General features: G+C 42.7%; 1 protein-coding gene across 1 annotated transcript in view; it reads right to left on the bottom strand.

Moving 5' to 3' along the window:
• HEBP1 (heme binding protein 1) overlaps window positions 1-23,315 on the bottom strand; it is a 39,664-nt gene extending 16,349 nt beyond the window's left edge. Inside the window, exon 1 of the mRNA XM_052640742.1 lies at window positions 23,168-23,315. Coding sequence (XP_052496702.1) covers window positions 23,168-23,245 — 78 coding nt within the window. The 5' untranslated portion in view covers window positions 23,246-23,315. The remainder of the gene's footprint in view (window positions 1-23,167) is intronic.
• Between the last annotated feature and the right edge of the window lie 319 nt (window positions 23,316-23,634).

The raw sequence follows: 23,634 nt of genomic DNA, 5'->3' as shown, positions 1-23,634 counted from the left end.
AAGAAATGGACTCTGAGAGTTCTTACAGACCTAGAAACAGCAGAGAGGGGATTGCTGCCAACGAGGAAGGATTTGGGAGGAAGTGACGGGCAGCTGATTTCTCAGGGGCACGGGGGTGTCGCTTAGTGAGACGGGCTGGGAAGAGGAGTCACATCTGGGAGTGCAGTGTGAACTGAATTACTCTGATTCTTCTTGAATTACAGACCTGCTACTAGATTGAGGCTGGTCTTGGGGCCTCAGAGTTTTGTGGGATTGGCGTTGTATTGGTTTCACCCTTTGCCATATTGTAAAGCAGTGCCTTCAAACTTAAAAAGAAAATCACAATCCATAACAAGAAATATTTTTACATCATGCCTTATCAAGAACATGAAACCTCATATAATCAACATTCTCAGAGAAATAATAGAAGATATTACATCCCAAACCACCCAGAACAGCCCCAGAATGCTGTAAAAACAGAATGGTCTGAGATCAAAGAGCTCTGGGAAATTAAAAATATAACAGAGGTGAAAAAATTCGGTAGAAAGGTTGGAAGATAAAATTGAAGGAAATATTTTAGAAAGTCAAGTAAAAAGGCAAAGATGTAGAAAACAGAAAAGGAAAAGGATCATGCCAAGAGATCCAACATCTGAACAATAAGAGGTCTAGGGAAAGAGAGGACTTCCCAGGTGGCTCAAGGGTAAAGAATCTGCCGACCAGTGCAGGAGACACAGGAGACCACGGTTTGATCTCTGGGTTGGGAAGACCCCTGGAGGAGGAAATGGCAACCCACTCCAGTTTTCTTGCTGGGACAATTCCATGAACAGAGGAGCCTGGCATGCAACAGTCCACGGGGGTTGCAAATAGTTGGATATGACTTTGCGATTGAGCATGCATGCACACAGGAAAAGAGAAAACAAAATGGCAAAGGAGGAAACAAACAACTACAATGACAACCCCACAAAACTCTGAGGCCCCAAGAGTGGCCTCAATCTAGTAGCAGGACTGCCTTTCAAGAAGAATCAGAGTAGCTCTGTTCGCACTGCACTCCCAGTCACGACTCCTCTTCCCAGCCCGGCTCACTAAGCACATCCCCTGAGAAATCAGCTGCACTGTCACTTCCCCTTCAAAACTTCCTCCTTGGCAGTGATCTCCTCCTGCACTGAGTCTCTGTGCTCAAGTCATTATCTTTACCCTACAGACCCACACAGCTCTCCTCCAGCCCTCTTCCTCCTCCTTGCCCTTTGATGTCTCATTATGATATTGGGCTTCCCTGGTGGCTCAACTGGTAAAGAACGTGCCTGGCAATGCAGGAGACCTAAGACATCGGTTCAACCCCTGGCTTGGGAAGATCCCCTGGAGAAGAAAATGACAACCCACTCCAGTATTCTTGCCTGCAGAATCCCACGGACAGAAGAGCCTGGAGGACTACAGTCCATGGGGATGCAAAGAGTCAGACAAGACCGAGCACACACACACAAACGTGATATAATTTTGCATTCCCAAACATACAGTAGAGCAGTGCTTCCAAACTAAAAAAAAAAACAACCCAGAATCCAGAACAAGAAATCCATTTTTACATCATGCCCTATCATGGACATACATGTCTGAAGCAAAGTTTCACAAAATAACACTTTACCCTTATGGACTGGATGCATGATGATACATGCCTTTTCTTTTCTTAATTGGAGTATAGTTAATTTACAATGTTGTGTTAGTTTCAAGTGTACAGCAAAATGATTCAGACATATATATATATATATTCTTTTTCAACATTGAAATCATATTGATTATATTCTTTGCAGACAAAGATGGAGAAGCTCTATACAGTCAGCAAAAATAAGACGGGCAGCTGACTGTGGCTCAGATCATGAACGCCTTATTGCCAAATTCAGACTAAAACTGAAGAAAGTAGGGAAAACCACTAGACCATTCAGGTATGACCTAAATCAAATCTCTTATGACTATACAGTGGAAATGAGAAATAGATTTAAGGGACTAGATCTGATAGGCAGAGTGCCTGATGAACTATGGATGGAGGTTCGTGACACTGTACAGGAGACAGGGATCAAGACCATCCCCATGGAAAAGAAATGCAAAAAAGCAAAATGGCTGTCTGAGGAGACCTTACAAATAGCTGTGAAAAGAAGGGAAGCGAAAAGCAAAGGAGAAAAGGAAAGATATTATACCCATTTGAATGCAGAGTTCCAAAGAATAGCAAGGAGAGATAAGAAAGCCTTCCTCAGCGATCAATGTAAAGAAATAGAGGAAAACAATAGAATGGGAAACACTAGAGATCTCTTCAAGAAAATTAGAGATACCAAGGGAACATTTCATGCAAAGACTGGCACAATAAAGGACAGAAATGGTAGGGACCTAACAGAAGCAAGAAGATATTAAGAAGAGGTGGTAAGAATACACAGAAGAACTGTACAAAAAAGATCTTCACGGCCTAGATAATCATGATGGTGTGATCACTCACCTAGAGCCAGACATCCTGGAATGTGAAGTCAAGTGGGCCTTAGGAAGCATCACTACGAACAAAGCTAGAGGAGGTGATGGAATTCCAGTGGAGCTATTTCAAATCCTGAAAGATGATGCTGTGAAAGTGCTGCACTCAATATGCCAGCAAATTTGGAAAACTCAGCAGTGGCCACAGGACTGGAAAAGGTCAGTTTTCATTCCAATCCCAAAGAAAGACAATGCCAAAGAATGCTCAGACTACCACACAATTGCACTCATCTCACATGCTAGTAAAGTGATGCTTAAAATTCTCCAAGTCAGGCTTCAGCAATACGTGAACTGTGAACCTCCAGATGGTCAAGCTGGTTTTATAAAAGGCAGAAGAACCAGAGATCAAAATGCCAACATCCACTGGATCATCGAAAAAGCAGGGGAGTTCCAGAAAAACATCGATTTCTGCTTTATTGACTATGCCAAAGCCTTTGACTGTGTGGATCACAAGAAACTGTGGAAAATTCTGAAAGAGACGGGAATACCAGACCACCTGATCTGCCTCTTGAAAAATCTGTATGCAGGTCAGGAAGCAACAGTTAGAATTGGACATAGAACGACAGACTGGTTCCAAATAGGAAAGGAGTACGTCAAGGCTGTATATTGTCACCCTGCTTATTTAACTTATATGCAGAGTACATCATGAGAAACACTGGGCTGGAGAAAGCACAAGCTGGAATCAAGATTGCCGGAGAAATATCAATAACCTCAAATATGCAGATGACACCACCCTTACAGCAGAAAGTGAAGAACTCAAGAGCCTCTTGATGAAAGTGGAAGAGGAGAGTGAAAAAGTTGGCTTAAAGCTCAACATTCAGAAAACTAAGATGATGGCATCCGGTCCCATCACCTCATGGCAAATAGATGGAGAAACAGTGGAAACAGTGGCTGACTTTATTTTTCTGGGCTCCAAAATCACTGCAGATGGTGACTGCAGCCATGAAATTAAAAGACACTTACTCCTTGGAAGAAAAGTTATCACCAACCTAGACAGCATATTCAAAAGCAGAGATATTACTTTGCCAACAAAGGTCCGTCTAATCAAGGCTATGGTTTTCCAGTGGTCATGTATGGATGTGAGAGTTGGACTATAAAGAAAGATGAGTGCCAAAGAATTGATGCTTTTGAAGTGTGGTGTTGGAGAAGACTCTTGAGAGTCCCTTGGACTGCAAGGAGATCCAACCAGTCCATTCTAAAGGATATCTTTCCTGGGTGTTCTTTGGAAAGACTGATGTTGAAGCTGAAACTCCAGTACTTTGGCCACCTCATGTGAAGAACTGACTCATCTGAAAAGACCCTGATGCTGGGAAAGATTGAGGGCAGCAGGAGAAGGGGATGACAGAGGATGAGATGACTGGAGCATCACTGACTTGATGGACATGGCTTTGGATGGACTCCGGGAGTTGGTGATGGTCAGGGAGGCCTGGCATGCTGCGGTTCATGGGGTCGCAAAGAGTCAGACATGATTTAGCGACTGAACAACAACAACATACAGCTGCTAAGCATTTGAAACTAGGAACCAGAATTTAAAGCCCCACACTCTGGTCTAGGGGCTTTCCCGATAGCTCAGTTGGTAAAGAATCTGCCTGCAATGCAGGAGACCCCGGTACAATTCCTGGGTCGGGAAGATCCCCTGGAGAAGGGAAAGGCTACCCTCTCCAGTATTCTGGCCTAGAGAATTCCATGGATTGTATAGTCCATGGCGTCACAAAGAGTCAGACACGACTGAGCGACTTTCACGCAGTGGTTTAACACTTGTCACAAGGCTGTATGCTCCATGGGGGATGAAGTGAGTGTTTTTCAGCCTCTCTGTTTAGGTACAGAGGTAGGTATTTCTGACTGACATCTGTAGGCCTGCGTCAAACTCAGATCAAGAGCATCAAAAGTCATTCAGTGCAGTTCCTTCTCTTGCAAATGGAGAAACCAATGACCAGCTCTCTCCAGTAAGAGCTGGAAGGGCGCTTACAGATCCATCAGTTCATTTGCCTCTTAGGAAAAGCAAGCAGTCCACTGAATAGTTGGACAAACAGGTCCGGAGCTCAGCCAGGGCCTGGCTCAGCTGGGATGCATCAGCAGAGGGGTAACCAAAGCTGTGAATGAGGTTGCATTGCCCAGGGAACATATACTTGTGCTGCTGTGTGCTCAGTTGTGTCTGACTCTATGCAACCCCAAGGACTGCAGCCCGCCAGGCTCCTCTGTCCATGGGATTCTCCAGGCAAGAACACTGGAGTGGGTTGCCACGTGCTCCTCCAGATCTTCCTGACCCAGAAATTGAACTCTGGCAAGTCTCCAGAGTCTCCTGCATTGCAGGCGGATTCTTCGCCACCTGCAGCACCTGGGAATGTATACAGAGCATTCTATATAAATTGATCATGTTCATGAATCCCCCACCTAAAAGCTGTCATTCACCAAGCTCTTTCCTGTGATGGCACCGGCTCAGGCACCACCGAGTGTCTACCTACCTTGCCAGCCACGCTAGAGCATCTCCTCATTGGCCTTCTGCTATTTTTGTCCATGCAGGTCATTCCTGCAGAGCCTCTGTACCCGCCTCTCCCTCTGCCTGGGGGATTCCCTTCCTTTCTCTGCGTGATGAACTCCTACTCATCCAACAGGTCTCAACCTAAAAAGTCACTTCCTCAGAGAGGATCCCAGTTTAAAACAGATGCCCCATGATATTCTGCCTTTTGTTCTTAGAGTTCTCACGGCAAGAATACTGGAGTGGTTCACCTTTTACACCTCCAGTGGGCCGTGTTTTGTCAGAACTCTTCATTATGACCTGTCTGTCTTGGGTGGCCCTGTACAGCATGGCTCATAGCTTCACTGAGTTAGGCAAGTCCCTTCGCCACGACAAGGCTCTAATCCCTGAAGGGGATTTGACTCACTGAAAAAGACCCTGATGTTGAGAAAGATTGAAGGCAAAAGCAGAAGGCGGCGACAGAAGATGAGATGATTAGATAGCATCACTGACTCAATGGACATGAATTTGACCAAACTCTGGGAGATGGTGAAGGACAGGGAAGCCTGGCGTGCTGCAGTCCGTGGGGTCACAAAGAGTCCAACATGACTTAGCAACTGAGCAACACTGGAATATAATTAGAATGGAAATTGTAATGGAATAATAACATGTTTAATTTCTACTGGCAACCATAAGCCCCATGGGGTCAGGGACTGTCTGAATCGTTTACCACTGTTATTTCTCAGCATCGAGGACTGTGTCTTTAATATATATAACAGGGTCTCTATAAGGATATGTGGAAAAGGAGGCTGTGGGGGTGAAACCTGGCTTACTCTAATGATAAGGAATTCGGCAACCATAGCTGGCTGGAGAATGAGCACTTAGCCTAACTCTATGTGTCTTGGAGGAAGGCTGCATCACACTGTCTGAAGGAGGTTCTCCAACAGGTACCCCCTGTTTTCACAGCATCTATGTCTACAACTTCTCACCTGAACCGCTGGATCACTATGAAAATTTAGGTTTGAGAGATGGATATTATCCAACTACTCTGGTTCTCCAGCGAGCTGAATTTAAATAGGTTCTCTTTCTGCAGAAAATAAAGCATCTAAGTTACCACTGTTAGCACATTTGGTTCTTCAAATTTAACACCTTCAGTGCCTTTCCTTGCTACATTGAACAAAATAATGCCCCTTCCTGGCCCGACATTCAGCTAGCTCATGCTCCCAGTTACTAGATGAGGATTTCAGCCAGTGGCCACAAACACCAGTTTTCAACATTCAGTGGGAACCACAGTCAAGTCCCAGACAGAGATGTTGAAAGAATGCCTTTTGTAATAAGATCTGCAAGACCCTTTGCAAGGCTGGTTTTTCCCCTTGCCACCTTGTCAGGGAATGTTTAACAGGAGGATTCCTACATGCTGTTTCTCATAAATCCTCTGTTCCCTATCAGTTTCTGTCGTCAGAAACTATTGGAACAGCAAGCTGCTCCCAGGACTGAGGTCATTATGTGAGACAGGCTTGAATCTCCTTCAGTAAACATTCTCTTTACAACAAAACTGCTTAGTCCCGATCCCCTTTCTTGAGATATGGATTGTCTCCTGCCCTTGTGACCATTATTAATCCCTTGTTCCCTTGGTAATGGTTGCTATACGTTTGGTTTTCTGATCTTTATCATTGTCCAAAGAAATTTCTTGAACAACAGCCTATATATACTCACAGAAAGATCATTAAAGCACCTTTGCTCCATCAGAGTTTGGGTCCCCGTCTCTCTTTCTTTCTTCTCTCTCTCTCTCCCCCTCCCTCTGGCTCTCTTTCACTTTCTTATCGTCAACTCTGGACCACCAGGTTCTGGTCCATTAAAGGACCCCAATAAGTGGCGCCCAGAACAGGGACACTGGCATATGTAGCATTTCAGACAGGGTGACTCCAGGCTTATTGAGGTCAGGACCTATTGAGGTCGGTAAGTAACTAAGGCATGGATCAAATGGCTAGAAAGCCCCATCGTTTCTCTACTTTACTTCACTTCACCCTTTGTTTAAAGGTCACGGAATTTTGGTTTTGCACCAATGAATAGAGGCTTGCTTTCAAACAGTGGTTAAAATGTAACCCTTGGTTCCCTGATGGAGGCATTTTGACTTACAAATCTGGCACCAGGTCAAACAAAATGTTGAATGAGCCACCAGGCAGGGAAAAAATATTCCAGTTGATTTCTGGCCCCTATGGGCTCTCATTAAAGCTGTAATTCTGCCATTTCAAGGTAAATTCAAGCCTTCACGATATTTGAAAACAGACAGAACACTTATTATGAATAAGTGAATATGAATATGAATTAGATGATGAAACTTTACAAAAGGCCCAATTAGAACAACATAAAATATTTTAAAATTTTCCTACTAGCCCTGCCCCGGCTGCTCCAAATGCTCCTCCTCTGCCAGCAGGCACGAATCCAGAAGTCTTCCTTTGTTAGACCCTAATGATTCTAATAACGACTCTCCTAAGATGTTTTTTGACAACAAAACTGGCAAAACTGGCAATGCTCGAGCTGGCAGTCCCCAAAACCAAATTATTTTTGAAATGTTAACTGGCACCAGACAATTTGATACCATAGAAGCTCAAACACAATGGCCTCCCTTATTGCATGAACAATGAAAAACAGTAGCCCTTGAAGCTTGGGATCGAATTACTCCTCAAGAAGAGCCTACAGGTAGCTACACTAAAATATTACAAGGACTTAATGAAAGTTATGCTGATTTTTTAGCTAGATTAGAAACTGCTATTTCCCGTATTGTAATTGGAGAAGAAACCAAAAAACAGCTAGAGAAATTACTTGCTTATGAAAATACAAATCAGAAATGTCATAAAGCTATCTTTCCGACTCATGAGACTGGGGCTACTACTGATTATTTGAAGGCTTATTGCAATCTAAGATCAGAAACTCAAAAGATGCAAACGCTAGCTGAGACAATGGCTGCTACCTTTAGAAAGGAAAATGAAAGATGCTTTACATGTGGAGATAAATACCGTTTAAAAAGGGACTGCCCTAAGAAGGCTAATAAAAAACTTACAAAAATTTGCCCTTGCTGCCACAGCGGAATGCACGGGGCCAAAGACTGTAAATCTAAATTTGATACTGAAAGAAAACCTATTCCAGGAAACTTCAAGCAGGGGACGCCCCACCCCCGAGTTCCCTTCAACAAAAACCAGGGGCAAACTGTATTTTTTCCCTGCTGTCAATATACCAGCCTTAAATGATTTTTTCCTTTACCCTCGAGCAGTCCCTTCTAAAATACCTACTGGACTTTTTGGACCCCTGCCCCTACAAACCTTTGGTCTTTTACTTGGCCAGTCTAGTTTACTTCTAAAGGAATTACTATTCACCCTGGAATAATTGATTCAGATTATAAAGGAGAGATTCAAATTCAGATGTCATCGCAGATTCTATGACAATTCAAAAAGGGGGACAAAATTGCTCAATTATTTCTTTTACCTTACATTTCTATTAACTTCTCTAATAATGTACGGACAGGCAGATTCGGCAATACAGATAAAAAAATCCTTATGGACATCACTGGTATCTGAATCAGTGCAGTTCACTTCAGTTCAGTTCAGTCGCTCAGTCATGTCTGACTCTTTGCGACCCCATGAATTGCAGCACACGAGGCCTCCCTGTCTATCACCAACTCCCGGAGTTCACTCAAACTCACATCCATCAAGTCAGTGATGCCATCCAGCCATCTCATCATCTGTTATCCCCTTCTCCTGCCCCCAATCCCTCCCAGCATCGGAGTCTTTTTCCAATGAGTCAACTCTCTGCATGAGGTGGTCAAAGTATTGGATTTTCAGCTTTAGCATCAGTTCTTCCAAAGAAATCCCAGGAAAGATCTCCTTTGGGATGGACTGGCTGGATCTCCTTGCAGTCCATGGGACTCTCAAGAGTCTCTCCAACACCATAGTTCAAAAGCATCAATTCTTTGGTGATCAGCTTTCTTCACAGTCCAACTTTCACATCCATACATGACTACTGGAAAAACCATAGCCTTGACTAGATGGACCTTAGTCGGCAAAGTAATGTCTCTGCTTTTGAATATGCTATCTAGGTTGGTCATAACTTTTCTTCCAAGGAGTAAGTGTCTTTTAATTTCATGGCTGCAATCACCATCTGCAGTGATTTTGGAGCCCCCCAAAATAAAGTCTGACACTGTTTCCACTGTTTCTCCATCTATTGCCCATGAAGTGATGGGACCAGATGCTATGATCTTTGTTTTCTGAATGTTGAGCTTTAAGCCAACTTTTTCACTCTCCTCTTTCACTTTCATCAAGAGGCTTTTTAGTTCCTCTTCACTTTCTGCCATAAGGGTGGTGTCATCTGCATATCTGAGGTTATTGATACTTCTCCCGGCAATCTTGATTCCAGCTTGTGTTTCTTCCAGCTCAGTGTTTCTCATGATGTACTCTGCATATAAGTTAAATAAGCAGGGTGACAATATACAGCCTTGATGTACTCCTTTTCCTATTGGGAACCAGTCTGTTGTTCCATGTCTAGTTCTAACTGTTGCTTCCTGACCTGCATACAGGTTTCTCAAGAGACAGGTCAGGTGGTCTGGTATTCCCATCTCTTTCAGAATTTTCCACAGTTTCTTGTGATCCACACAGTCAAAGGCTTTGGCATAGTCAATAAAGCAGAAATAGATGTTTTTCTGGAACTCTCTTGCTTTTTCCATGATCCAGCGGATGTTGGCATTTGATCTCTGGTTCCTCTGCCTTTTATAAAACCAGCTTGAACATCTGGAAGTTCATGGTTCACGTATTGCTGAAGCCTGGCTTGGAGAATTTTGAGCATCACTTTACTAGCATGTGAGATGAGTGCAATTGTGTGGTAGTCTGAGCATTCTTTGGCATTGTCTTTCTTTGGGATTGGAATGAAAACTGACCTTTTCCAGTCCTGTGGCCACTGCTGAGTTTTCCAAATTTGCTGGCATATTGAGTGCAGCACTTTCACAGCATCATCTTTCAGGATTTGAAATAGCTCAACTGGAATTCCATCACCTCCCCTAGTTTTGTTCATAGTGATGCTTTCTAAGGCTCACTTGACTTCACATTCCAGGATGTCTGGCTCTAGATGAGTGATCACACCATCGTGATTATCCGGGTCATGAACATCCGTTTTGTACAGTTCTGTGTATTCTTGCCATCCGTTCTTAATATTCTCTGCTTCTGTTAGGTCCATACCATTTCTGTCCTTTATGGAGCCCATCTTTGTGTGAAATGTTCCCTTGGTATCTCTAATCTTTCCCATTTGATTGTTTTCCTCTATTTCTTTGCATTGATGGCTGTGGAAGGCTTTCTTATCTCTCCTTGCTATTCTTTGGAACTCTGCATTCAGATGCTTATATCTTTCCTTTTCTCCTTTGCTTTTCACTTCTCTTCTTTTCACAGCTATTTGTAAGGTCTCCCCAGACAGCCATTTTGCTTTTTTGCATTTCTTTTCCATGGGGATGGTCTTGATCCCTGTCTCCTGTATAATGTCACGAACCTCCGTCCATAGTTCATCAGGCACTCTGTCTATCAGATCCAGTCCCTTAAATCTATTTCTCACTTCCACTGTATAATCATAGGGATTTGATTTAGGTCATACCTGAGTGGTCTAGTGGTTTTCCCTACTTTCTTCAATTTAAGTCTGAATTTGGCAATAAGGTGTTCATGATCTGAGCACAGTCAGCTCCCGGTCTTGTTTTTGCTGACTGTATAGAGCTTCTCCATCTTTGTCTGCAAGGAATATAATCAATCTGATTTTGGTGTTGACCATCTGGTGATGTCCATGTGTAGATTCTTCTCTTGTGTTGTTGGAAGAGGGTGTTTGCTATGACCAGTGCGTTCTCTTGGCAAAACTCTATTAACCTTTGCCCTGCTTCATTCTGTATTCCAAGGCCAAATTTGCCTGTTACCCCAGGTGTTTCTTGACTTCCTAGGTTTGCATTCCAGTCCCCTATAATGAAAAGAACATCTTTTTTGGGTGTTAGTTCTAAAAGGTCTTGTAGGTCTTCACTGAACTGTTCAACTTCAGCTTCTTCAGCATTCCTGGTTATAGACACACAGTTAGAATTAAAACATATTGAGGAATCTTGCTCTCCTTGGAATTCTCCTATTTTTGTCATAAAAAAGAAATCTAACAAACGGCATCTCTTAACAGACCTTAGAAAACTTAATGCATTTATGAAACCTATGGGTGCATTACAACCAGGGATCCCACCACCTTCTACTGTTCCTCAAAATTGGCATTATTATTACTGATTTACAAGATTGCTTTTTAATATACCTTTATACCCTTTAGACCGGGAGAGATTCACTTTCTCTCTTCCTTATCCTAATCATATCGGGCCTCATAAAAGATTTCAATAGACTGTATTACCTCAGGTATGCTTAACAGTCCTACTATTTGCCAGAATTTTGTAGCCAAGACTTAACATCCAATGTGACAGCAATTCCCTCACGCAATGTATCATTAATAATATACTGTAACTGCAAACAGGAGAAATGGTATTTTTGACACTGAGTGGCCATGATATTCTTTAGACTCCAGAGAAAACTGATTAAAATAAGATCTTTTTTGAAATTGCAAAACTGGTTCTTCTTACACATGCAGTTAGGAAAAGGTTAACTTGTTAAAATACTTTTTTGGAACTCCAATTCTGCCTGGGAAAAAAAAAACAGGCCTAAGAAAAAACCTAAAGTTAACTCTTATCATGTCCTTGGGATACAGAGCCCACTCTATCTAGGACTCCAGCCATAAACAAATTGGTGGAACTCAAAAAAAAAAAGGATATTTTAAATTTCAAGCAGAAAACTATGCCTGTCTATCTAAAATTATCTATGTCTCACTCTATGTCTTTGTTTTTGGATAATATGAAATTAATGAGCTCTATTTAAATTCAAGTTCACGTGAACTGAAAAATATTCAGTATTAAATATAATGTTTATTTAAATATAAATATAATTTAAATATAATTGTTTGCTAATCTAATTAAGACATGTCTTAAGTCATCAACATTATGTAATACTTTTATTATGCCTAGGTTTAAGGTAAACTAAATTTGTCAACAAAAAGGTAACTCTTTATATATATGCAAATATATAAATAAAACTTTTAGATAAACTCTATTAAAAATAATTATATTTTAGAAATGATAAACTAAATGATAAAAGTTTTAAATAGCTAGGTCATTTCCAAATAAAGTAAGATTTTAAAACATTAATTACTGAACACTAACTTCCTCTTCTAAAAAGTTTTTCTTACAGAAAAACTAGAGATTTTAAACTATTAATAAATATAAATATATTTATATAAAAATAAATATATATAATGTATAATAAATATATTCACCAATCTATAAAATGCTAACATACAAGACACTTCATAGTTGCTAAAGAAAAGTAAGATATATGCTTTTAATAAAAAGATATAAGAAATGGCAAATAAAATGATGAATACAAAAATATAAAAAAGGTTTATGACAAATGAAAGAAAATTGTATGGCAATGGATGTAACTCATTCCCCTGAACTTTCTTCCTCTTCCTTCTTACATGGTCTCGATCGATACAAATTCTTCTTTTATAGGGGCCACACCTCTCCGAGGTGAAACTACACGACATGTTATAACCCACCTGATAGCTTACTTTACAATAATGAGAACACCTAATTCTATAAAAACAGACAATGGCCCTGCCTATATTTATAAATGATTCAAACAATTTTTACATTCATTCTCTATTAAACAGATTATAAACATTCCTTATAATCCACAAACACAAGACATAATTAAACAAACACATTACACACTAAAACTACAAATAAAAAGTTAAATAAAGGGAATACACAGGAATACTTTTATCTTCCTTATCCAGAGGAGACTTTACTAGATTCCAACACAATATATTCTTTAAGCCTATAACTATTGTTAATATAGCTTTATTTCTATTTCCAGTCTGTAAGATTCTTAAAATAACGTCAACTTCAGTGCCTGTTTCACAATACAAAACAAAAACAACATGAAAAATACACCATTTGCCAAATAAGTTATTTGTTCCTAAGAGTATGAAAGTGCAAAATATTCACCTTCTTTTCATGTCTGTCTTGAAAGTATAATCATCTTCCTTGACACACTGAACAGAGAGATTCAGCAGCTGCCAGGCTGCCTTTCTTTTCCGGGGATACGGTCAGGTATTTGGATGTGAGCAGCGTTTCATTTGTCAAGCTGTTCTGCATCAGCTTTTCAGTAATTTCACTTAGGAAAAATGTTTGAGTGTTTGCTCCTAATCCTTTACCCCAAATAACACAAACCACTCAAAACACAGTCAGATCCCATTTCTTTTTATATCAGGAAAAGTGTATATACTGAATGAGGAGAAAATCGACTCATTACTTCAAAACCACAGCCAAATACCAGTCCTCAAACAGATCTCTAGATGATTTTCTTCTTTGGACTGAAATATTTCCTAGGAATGTTTTCATCATTATTGCTTTCCTTTCTTTCTATAACTATTGTTAATATAGCTTTATTTTAAATTTTTAAAATGTACCACAAGGAGGTATTTTGACAAAAGCAGAAAAATATTTCGAGACATTGAAGGACACCTTCCTTCCTTTGCCCGTTTGGTATCAAGACGGGTTAACTAATCAATGGAAATCTAAGAAACTAATCTTACAGGGAAAAGGGTATGCTTCTATTTCTCCAGATGGATCCAACAAACTCACATGGCTTCCTCTTCAGAAGATCCAACTAAGGGGGCCCCCAGCATTCAAACTAGAGGCGAAACAACAAAAACCCCAAGAAGAAGAAATTCCAATACAAGCCATGGCGGCTTTAAAAGAATGGCATTGAAACAGGTATAATATCATATAAGAAACGAATCGCCAGTCTAGGTTTGATGTAGGAAAGGAAATGGCAACCCACTCCAGTATTCTTGCCTGGAGAATCCCATGGAGGGAGGAGTCTGGTAAGCTACAGTCCACGGGGTTGCAAAGAGACATGACTGAGCTACTTCACTTGCACTTTCAGGATGCCTGGGGCTGGTGCACTGGGATGACCCAGAGAGATGGTATGGGGAGGGGGGTGGGAGGGGCGTTCAGGATTGGGAACACGTATACACCCGTGGCGGATTCATCCCGATGTGTGGCAAAACCAATACAGTATTGTAAAGTGAAATTTAAAAAAAGGAAAAAAATAAAAAAATTAAAGTTTCCAAAAAATGCCACACTCGATGTCATCGACCTCATGATCTCCCTACTTGGGGACAGACTAAAACCCCTTCCTAATCAAGCTGAAAATCTGATTTCTCAACAGGGAATGCCTCAGAATCCTGAAAATATTTTTGTCACTATGCTTGCTTTTGCTTCCCCCGCTCAGGCTGACTTGATTGATCACACTTATTGGGCTTATATATCTAACCCTCCCTTTTATTATAGGTTATAGAATGGATAGACATAGGACCAATCGTATCCACTAACGACTCAACACATATGCCCCCTCCTTGGAGCTTGGAGGAGCCCTCTCATCCTGAGGAAGAAAGAAGACTAATTAACATTTCTCTAGGCTATGAAATCCTTCCTTTATGCATGGGCCCAATAAAATTACGTATTAATGTTAATCGACAAACATGGGCTTTCGTCCTGCCTCCAAAAAAGGAACTTCCACACATTGCTTGGACTGTTTACTGCCCTATCCTTTTATAAAAACCATGTCAATACTACCAAAACTCTAGGAAAAGGACAAAAGTTAAAATGTAAGGGGTTTACTTATAAAGACTTTAAATATACTCCTGTTTATTGAGATAAATGTCAAGCTAAATCAGAGAAATTAATGTTCATGGCCAATTACACCACTGTTCATTGGGGACCCCATGGTATGTGGGTATCTAAAAATTCAGACTGAAATTGAAGAAAGCAGGGAAAACCGCTAGACCATTCAGGTATGACCTAAATCAAATCCCTTATGATTATACAGTGGAAGTGAGAAATAGATTTAAGGGCCTAGATCTGATAGACAGAGTGGCTGATGAACTATGGACAGAGGTTTGTGACATTGTACAGGAGACAGGGATCAAGACCATCCCCATGGAAAAGAAATGCAAAAAAGCAAAATGGCTGTCTGGGGAAGCCTTACAAATAGCTGTGAAAAGAAGAGAAGCGAAAAGCAAAGGAGAAAAGGAAAGATATAAGCATCTGAATGCAGAGTTCCAAAAAATAGCAAGAAGAGATGAGAAAGCCTTCTTCAGCGATCAATGCAAAGAAATAGAGGAAAACAACAGAATGGGAAAGACTAGAGATCTCTTCAAGAAAATTAGAGATATCAAGGGAACATTTCATGCAAAGATGGGCTCGATAAAGGACAGAAATGGTATGGACCTAACAGAAGCAGAGAATATTAAGAACGGATGGCAAGAATACACAGAAGAACTGTACAAAACGGATGTTCATGACCCGGATAATCACGATGGTGTGATCACTCATCTAGAGCCAGACATCCTGGAATGTGAAGTCAAGTGGGCCTTAGGAAGCATCACTATGAACAAAACTAGGGGAGGTGATGGAATTCCAGTTGAGCTATTTCAAATCTTGAAAGATGATGCTGTGAAAGGGCTGCACTCAATATGCCAGCAAGTTTGGAAAACTCAGCAGTGGCCACAGGACTGGAAAAGGTCAGTTTTCATTCCAATTCCAAAGAAAGGCAATGCCAAAGAATGCTCAAACTACCGCAAAATTGCACTCATCTCACATGCTAGTAAAATGATGCTCAAAATTCTCCAAGCCAGGCTTCAGCAATACGTGAACCGTGAACTTCCAGATGTTCAAGCTGGTTTGAGAAAAGGCAGAGGAACCAGAGATCAAATGGCCAACATCCGCTGGATCATGGAAAAAGCAAGAGAGTTCCAGAAAAACATCTATTTCTGCTTTATTGACTATGCCAAAGCCTTTGACTGTGTGGATCACAAGAAACTGTGGAAAATTCTGAAAGAGATGGGAATACCAGACCACCTGACCCACCTCTTGAGAAATCTGAATGCAGGTCAGGAAGCAACAGTTAGAACTGGACATGGAACAACAGATGGGTTCCAGATAGGAAAAGGAGTACGTCAAGGCTGTATACTGTCACCCTGCTTATTTAACTTATATGCAGAGTACATCATGAGAAACGCTGGACTGGAAGAAACACAAGCTGGAATCAAGATTGCCGGGAGAAGTATCAATAACCTCAGATATGCAGATGACACCACCCTTATGGCAGAAAGTGAAGAGGAACTAAAAAGCCTCTTGATGAAAGTAAAAGAGGAGAGTGAAAAAGTTGGCTTAAAGCTCAACATTCAGAAAATGAAGATCATGGCATCCGGTCCCAACACTTATGGGAAATAGATGGGGAAACAGTGGAAACAGTGTCAGACTTTATTTTTTGGGGCTCCAAAATCACTGCAGATGGTGACTGCAGCCATGAAATTAAAAGACGCTTACTCCTTGGAAGAAAAGTTATGACCAACCTAGATAGCATATTCAAAAGCAGAGACATTACTTTGCTGACTAAGGTCCGTCTAGTCAAGGCTATGGTTTTTCCAGTAGTCATCTATGGATGTGAGAGTTGGACTGTGAAGAAGGCTGAGCGCCGAAGAATTGATGCTTTTGAACTGTGGTGTTGGAGAAGACTCTTGAGAGTTCCTTGGACTGCAAGGAGATCCAACCAGTCCATTCTGAAGGAGATCAGCCCTGGGATTTCTTTGGAAGGAATGATGCTAAAGCTGAAACTCCAGTACTTTGGCCACCTCATGTGAAGCGTTGACTCATTGGAAAAGGCTCTGATGCTGGGAGGGATTGGGGGCAGGAGGAGAAGGGGACGACAGAGGATGGGATGGCTGGATGGCATCACTGACTTGATGGACGCGAGTCTGGGTGAACTTCGGGAGTTGGTGATGGACAGGGAGGCCTGGCGTGCTGCGATTCATGGGGTCACAAAGACTCGGACACGACTGAGTGACTGAACTGAACTGAACTGCTCAGATGATATTAACAGCACTATGTGCGACTATGCTACTCAAGTAGCATAGAAGATTACCAACAGTTCAATGAAACGCTTCCATGAAAAGGACTCCTTGGCTGGCTTGATGGTGAAATGACACCTTTTCGCCCTCAAATTGTCCTCGATAAACAGATTGGGCCTAAACAATGGGACATCTGGAAACTTGCTGAGAGCACCGAAGGACTTAGGACTTAGACTAGGCATTTCACAGGGACCAATCATAGTCATAGTAATTATTTCTTTTGCTATAATCAATCATATTTCATACAAGCCTGTGTTCCACTCCCTTTTGTTGCAGCTATACAAAATTAACAATTCAGTAAGACTTTACATTCTGTAACTTGTATAAATTGCAAATTATATACTTCTCTTAACTCCTCTGTTCCCTTAAGAAATGAATCCCTTTTGATTCTTTAATCTCGACATAATCTGTGGTTACCAATAAATCTCCAGCAGCCCTGGGAAGCCTGGGAAGATCCCATGGCTGGACTTGCTTCCTGGTTACTTACTAAATTGCTCTGGCGAGCTAAGCAATTCATTGGATGGCTGAATTTTGGCATTTTGGGATTAACAGTTATTTACACCACTGCTGCCATCACTGGTGTTACTTTACAAACTTCAATTCAAACACATAATTTTATCCAAAATTGGACAAAAGATGCTCATATAAGTGGCCCTCATATGTGGGCCACTGAGGCTCAGATCGGAGAAGACGATGGCACCCCACTCCAGTACTCTTGCCTGGCAAATCCCATGGACGCAGGAGCCTGGTAGGCTGCAGTCGGTGGGGTCGCAAAGAGTTGGACATGACTGAGCGACCTCACTTCCACTTTTTACTTGCATGCATTGGGGAAGGAAATGGCAACCCACTCCAGTGTTCTTGCCTGGAGAATCCCAGGGACGGGGGAGCCTGGTGGGCTGCCGTCTATGGGGTCATACAGAGTCGGACACGACTGAAGTGACTTAGCAGTAGGCTCAGATAGATGAGGACATTCAAGATGAAATACAGGAACTAAAAACAGCCATCAAATGGGTTAGAGATCAATTAATAGATGTACAAAAACAGGTGATGCTAAAATGTGATTGGAATTCTACTCAATTTTGTGTTATTCCTGTTCAATTCAATAATAGGGCCTACAACTGGGAACAAATCAAATTTCATTTACAAAACATACAAGATAATGCCTCTCTGAATGTACAATTATTAAAAAAAGAAATCTTTGAAACCTTTTCTAAAAATCTGCCCTCTTTCACTAATTTGAAAACTTTAGCTGAACTAGCTGATCAATTATCTGGGCTAGACCCACATGGATGATTTCAAAGCATTACTCAGAACATCGGGTCTAGAACTGTAATTTTGGTGATTGTCTTAACAATTATATTTGTCGTCTACCATTGCCTTCATGCAAAAATTGTTAAAACTAAACAAACTCTAATGGTCAGAACCCTTTTTAGAAATATTATAAATAAATAAGGGGGAATTGTCAGGGAATGTTTAACAGGAGGATTCCTATGTGCTGTTTCTCATAAATCCTCTGTTCCCTATCAGTTTCCGTTGTCAGAAACTAGTGGAACAGAAAGCTGCTCCCAGGACTGAGGTCATTACGTGAGACAGGCTTGAATCTCCTTCCATAAACATTCTCTTTACAACAAAACTGCTTAGTCCCGATCCCCTTTCTTGAGATATGGATTGTCTCCTGACCTTGTAACCATTATTAATCCTTTATTCCCTTGGTAACGGTTGCTATACGTTTGGTTTTCTGATCTTTATTATTGTCGAAAAAATTTCTTGAACAACAGCCTATATACACTCACAGAAAGATCATTAAAGCATCTTTGCTCCATCAGAGTTTGGGTCCCCGTGTCTTTCTTTCTTCCTCTCTCTTTCTCTCTCTCCCTCCCTCTGGTTCTCTCTCTTTCACTTTCTTATCGTCAACTCTGGACCACCAGGTTCCGGTCCATTAAGGGACCCCAACACCGCCTGATGTGGTGGGTACACACACTGATTTTGGAAGACAGCTTTCTCATTATAAGAGAATTACAATAATGATGATCAAGCTGAGTACTTTCTATATGTCCTGTATTATTTTAAACATTTTATGTGGATCCATTCATTTAACCCTCCAACAACCCAGTGAAGCATTCTCATCTTCATTTTCAGATGAAGCTGGAGCACACGAGGTTAAGCAACATGCCCAAGATACAGTGGCAAGAAGGGGAGCCAGGATTGCAAGCCAGGCAGTGCGGTTAGTAATATCAGTCCTGCACCGAGCACCCACAAGTCCCACCCAAACCCAAACAGAGAGCTCTATGTCCTTCTCCCCCTCCAGGCAAGGCAGAAGGCACCTACCTGATAAGGCCTGCAGCAGCCTGGGCCCCCAGCAGGGGCCTGGAATCAACCCTGAATATCTGGTTGAACGTAACCTTAAGCTACATGGGCCATACCGTGTGCTCCATCCATTGACCCAGGACAGTGGACAACAGTTTCTGACTTAAGACTCTTTCTAAGGAGAGATCATTTCAGAAAAAAGATTCTCTTCACAATGATAACACCCTGAAAGTGTATATATTTTTTAAAAGGGTTATAAGAGTCTTTGAATGTTTAATTGTCACACAAGGCACTGTCTCATCTTACAGTTGAGGAATTTCAGGGTTCAGAGAGTTTGAGAGGGTAAGCAAAGTGAAGTGAAAGTCGCTCAGCTATGTCCAGCTCTTTGCAACCCCATTGACTATATAGTCCATGGAATTCTCCAGGCCAGAACACTGGAGTGGGTAGCCTTTCCCTTCTCCAGGGGATCTTCCCAACCTAGGGATCGAATACAGGTCTCCTGCATCGCAGATGGACTCTTTACCAGCTGAGCCTGAGAGGTTAAGTAACTTACCCCAAATTACCTGTAAGAAAAGGAAAGTTAACAGTCAAGTGCTAGGTATTCTGTTGCACAATTTATAATTGGGTCTCATTTAAATTTCAATACAATCTTATAAGATGTGAAGTATTTTTCCCCCCTCATCAGCATCAGAGAGGTTAAGCTACCCAGGACCACGAAGCTAGTGAGAGTGGAGTTGAGCTGAAGTCTGACATAACAATATCACTACACTTGTAAGGTGTTTTAGTTTATAAATCATTTTCATGTTTTTCAAACAAATATAAAATTTCTGTCAACTCTGGGAGTGGATGGAGGAGATATTTTCATACCCCTTCTAAGCTGCACGAACTGAGGTTCATTCGGGTTAAATGATTTGCTTTGGCTTGTTAATAACACCCTGTATGGTCCCATATTCTTTTTTTTTTTAATTTAAACTTTTTATTTTCTATTGGGGTATAGCAGATTAACAACACTGTGATAGTTTCAGGTGAACGGGAAGGGACTCAGCCAACAATATACATGTATCCATTCTCCCCCAAACTCCCCTCCACATAACATTGAGCAGAGTTCCCTGTGCTATACAGTAGGCCCTTGTTGGTTACCTATTTTAAATATGGTAGTCTGTACACATCCATCAGGGACTAACTATTCCTCCTCCTCATTCTTCTCGCAGGCAACCATGTTTGTTCTCTAAGTCTGTGAGTCTCTTTCTGTTTTGTAAGTTCATTTGTTTCGTTTTAGATTCCACATATAAGGGATGTCATAGAATATTTCTCCTTCTCTGTCTGACTTACTTCACTCAATGTGGTAATCTCTAGGTCCACCCATGTTGCTGTAAACTGGCCCCATATTCTTACCAAATGTTGAGGAAAGATGCTTATCAGGGAGGTGCACTTATGCCTGGAGACCACAAATCCGTGGTAGGTGACTCTGTACTGATAAGCGGCTAATAAGGGAAAAGAGTTTTGAACAGAGGCACCTTGACTCAAGGAATTGATTTCACAGATACTAAAAAAGCTGAAAGGGGCTTCCCAGGTGGCGCTAGTGGTGAAGAAAACCAGCCTGCCAATGCAGGACATGTAAGATGCAGGTTCGAGCCCTGGATAGGGAAGATCCTCTGGAGGAAGGCATGGCAACCCACTCCAGTATTCTTGTCTGGAGAATCCCATGGAAAGAAGAGGCTGGTGGGCTACAGTCCACAGGGTTGCAGTGTCAGACACGACTGAACAACTTAGCAAAAGAGCTGAGAAGCCCACCAGGGAAGAGTGAAGCAATCCAGAGGTTTGCAAGAGCCCTACAGGGCTATGGAGGGACGGTGATCTGCTACCTGAGCTCAGATACCTGGGTCATGTGGTGAAACCGAGAACCATGGTAACCTGGCCAGCAAGAGTTGGAGCCCCAGAGAAGCTCCTGGTTCCAGAGACCTCATAGGATGGAGAAGGAGATGAGAAATACCCTGGTCTCTCCCTTCTTCCCATCCTCCTGTCTCCATCTAGTGCTTTCTCCTAGGAGACCAAACCCTCAACCTGCATTGCAAATAATCCTGTACCCCAAAGACAAAGTGAGCCCAATTCTATTACAGAAAGGAAAGATCTCTGCAAGGTTTAAGTAACAGGTGGATTCTTCAGTGTCAAGGCCAACAAGGACCCTGGAGGTCACTGGGCTGAGTCCACAGATGGGTGTGCACACGGGCGACATCCCATCACAGACACTTCCTCCTGCCCACCTGATCTGCAATGTTTACGAACATTTAAACAGTTAAAACTGACACAGTTGCCCTACTCCAACTACAGCCTCAGCCTAACACTCTCTAGTCCTTACTCCCCTTTCCTGCTTTTTTTTGTTTTTTAAATCACAGTACTGATCACCACCCAATACATGAAATATTTGACATTTAATTGTTCATTAGTCACTAAAACGGAAGCTCCACGAGGACAGGGATTTTTTTCCAGTTTCGTTCACTATTTTACCCCACTGCCTGTAAGAGTACCTGACCCTCACTTGGCACTTAACAGTTATTTATTGAATGAATGGTTTATCTAGAAATTTCACACAAAAGTCTGTGTTGCTGGTTTTCCTTAAAAACCTGGCAACCCTGGTTCACATCGATGCATGACGTGTGTGCCCAGTCACTTAGTTGTGTCCGACTCTCCAGCCCCATGGACTGTAGCCCACGAGGCTCTTCTGTCCATGGGATTCTCTCCAGGCAAGAATACTAGAGTGGGTTGCCATTTCCTCCTCCAGGGAACCTTCCTGACCCAGGGATCGAACCCATGTCTCCTGTATCACCTGCCCTGGCAGGTGGATTCTTTACCACTGCATGACAACTGCTTGGAATCACTCTTTGCAGATGAGCACTTGAGTTCTCACTCCAGTTAGCCTCAGCTTGCCTCAGTCTGTCACCCATTTTCATCACGTGCCTGGCTGCCTGTAGGCATCTGAAAAGGTCACCTTTGATAGATCTAAACTGCTCATTCTACATATGAGCAAGGAGACAGATAAAGACAAAGGCACAGGCCTCTGGCTATTAGCTGCTTTAACAGTCCAGACTCTAGTTGAGGGTTTTGTGTGATGATCGTTGTAATCGGTACCTGGCCTTGGCCGCCTAGACAACACAGTTTTTTAACAAAAAAAGCACTGAGTGGGGAGCTGAGTATCCAGCCAGGAGGAGCACAAAGTACCTGTCTGCAAGGAGCTTATCACCCAGTGGCAGATTCCTGGTTTTCAGGGAGCAGTCCAATCTGCCTGGGTGAGCACTGATGTCAATTTGGGGGAAAACTGCGATGATGCCTCACTCATCCTGTATTCTAGGCTCCCAGTTCTGGGAGTTCCATTGACCAACAAGACATTTCACAGCTCTGAGCCTTTGCACAGGCTCTTCTCGGTTCTGAGCATTCCTGCATATTCCAGAGGCCCAGCTGAAGGCACTTCCTCTGCGAAGGCCTCACCGTCACCCACTGGCAGAAGTGGACTGCTCCTTGCCAGGTGCTCCTGGCCTTCCACAGTTACCTCCACGCGGCGCGGATCTTGTTCTTTTAAACTCCGCTCTCCACCGAGGACGGTTTGGGAGCTTCTTAAGGATAAGCACTTTTTCAGTCCTTCCTGCAACCGAAGACCTCGCAGTACACGAATATTCAGAATGTTTGTAATGTATAAATGGACCAGTGCATTCAACAGGCGCAGCCCATCTCGTTAAGCTGGGATTCTCCCCTCAAACCCATCCTGTTTCTCTGTCCCCCCTCCTCTCAGCAGAGCCCCCTTTCCGGTCCTCAACAGCCTTGTGGGCCTACCTTGCCCCCTTTGCTCAGGACCTGCCAAGGCCAAGTCTCCACGCTCCCGAACAGCGAGTTCTTGATCATGCCCAACATGGTGTCGCCGCGGTGCGCAGGACGCGCGGGGAAACGCGGGGTAGGGGAAAAGGGCTGGCGCAGCAGGCGCGAGCAGAGCTCCGGGTCTAGCGAGGGAGGGTGGGGCGCGGAGGATGGGCGTGGCCCTTATAGGCGTCGCGCACTGGGCTCCGCCCCTCAGAACGCAATCGGGGAGGCGGGAGGGCGGGGCGCGACTAGTGGGAGTGGCCAAGATGGGCGGGCGTCTTAGCCTCCGCCCCTCGGAACGCGCTCGGAGAAGCGTAGCAAGGACTGCGGGCTCCGCCTCAGCCTGGCTGCCCGCCAGTATCCCGGCTGCCCTCCAGAATCCCGCGGGGGAACCGGTTTCTGCCAGTCTAAGCCTCCAGTACTGACTGGCTTCTTTGCCTGGA

Source organism: Budorcas taxicolor, chromosome 5 (genome assembly GCF_023091745.1).
Source record: "Budorcas taxicolor isolate Tak-1 chromosome 5, Takin1.1, whole genome shotgun sequence".
In the NCBI taxonomy this organism is placed as follows: domain Eukaryota; kingdom Metazoa; phylum Chordata; class Mammalia; order Artiodactyla; family Bovidae; genus Budorcas; species Budorcas taxicolor.
Note: the sequence above shows the minus strand (reverse complement) of the source record. Positions and strands in the feature narration are given on the sequence as shown.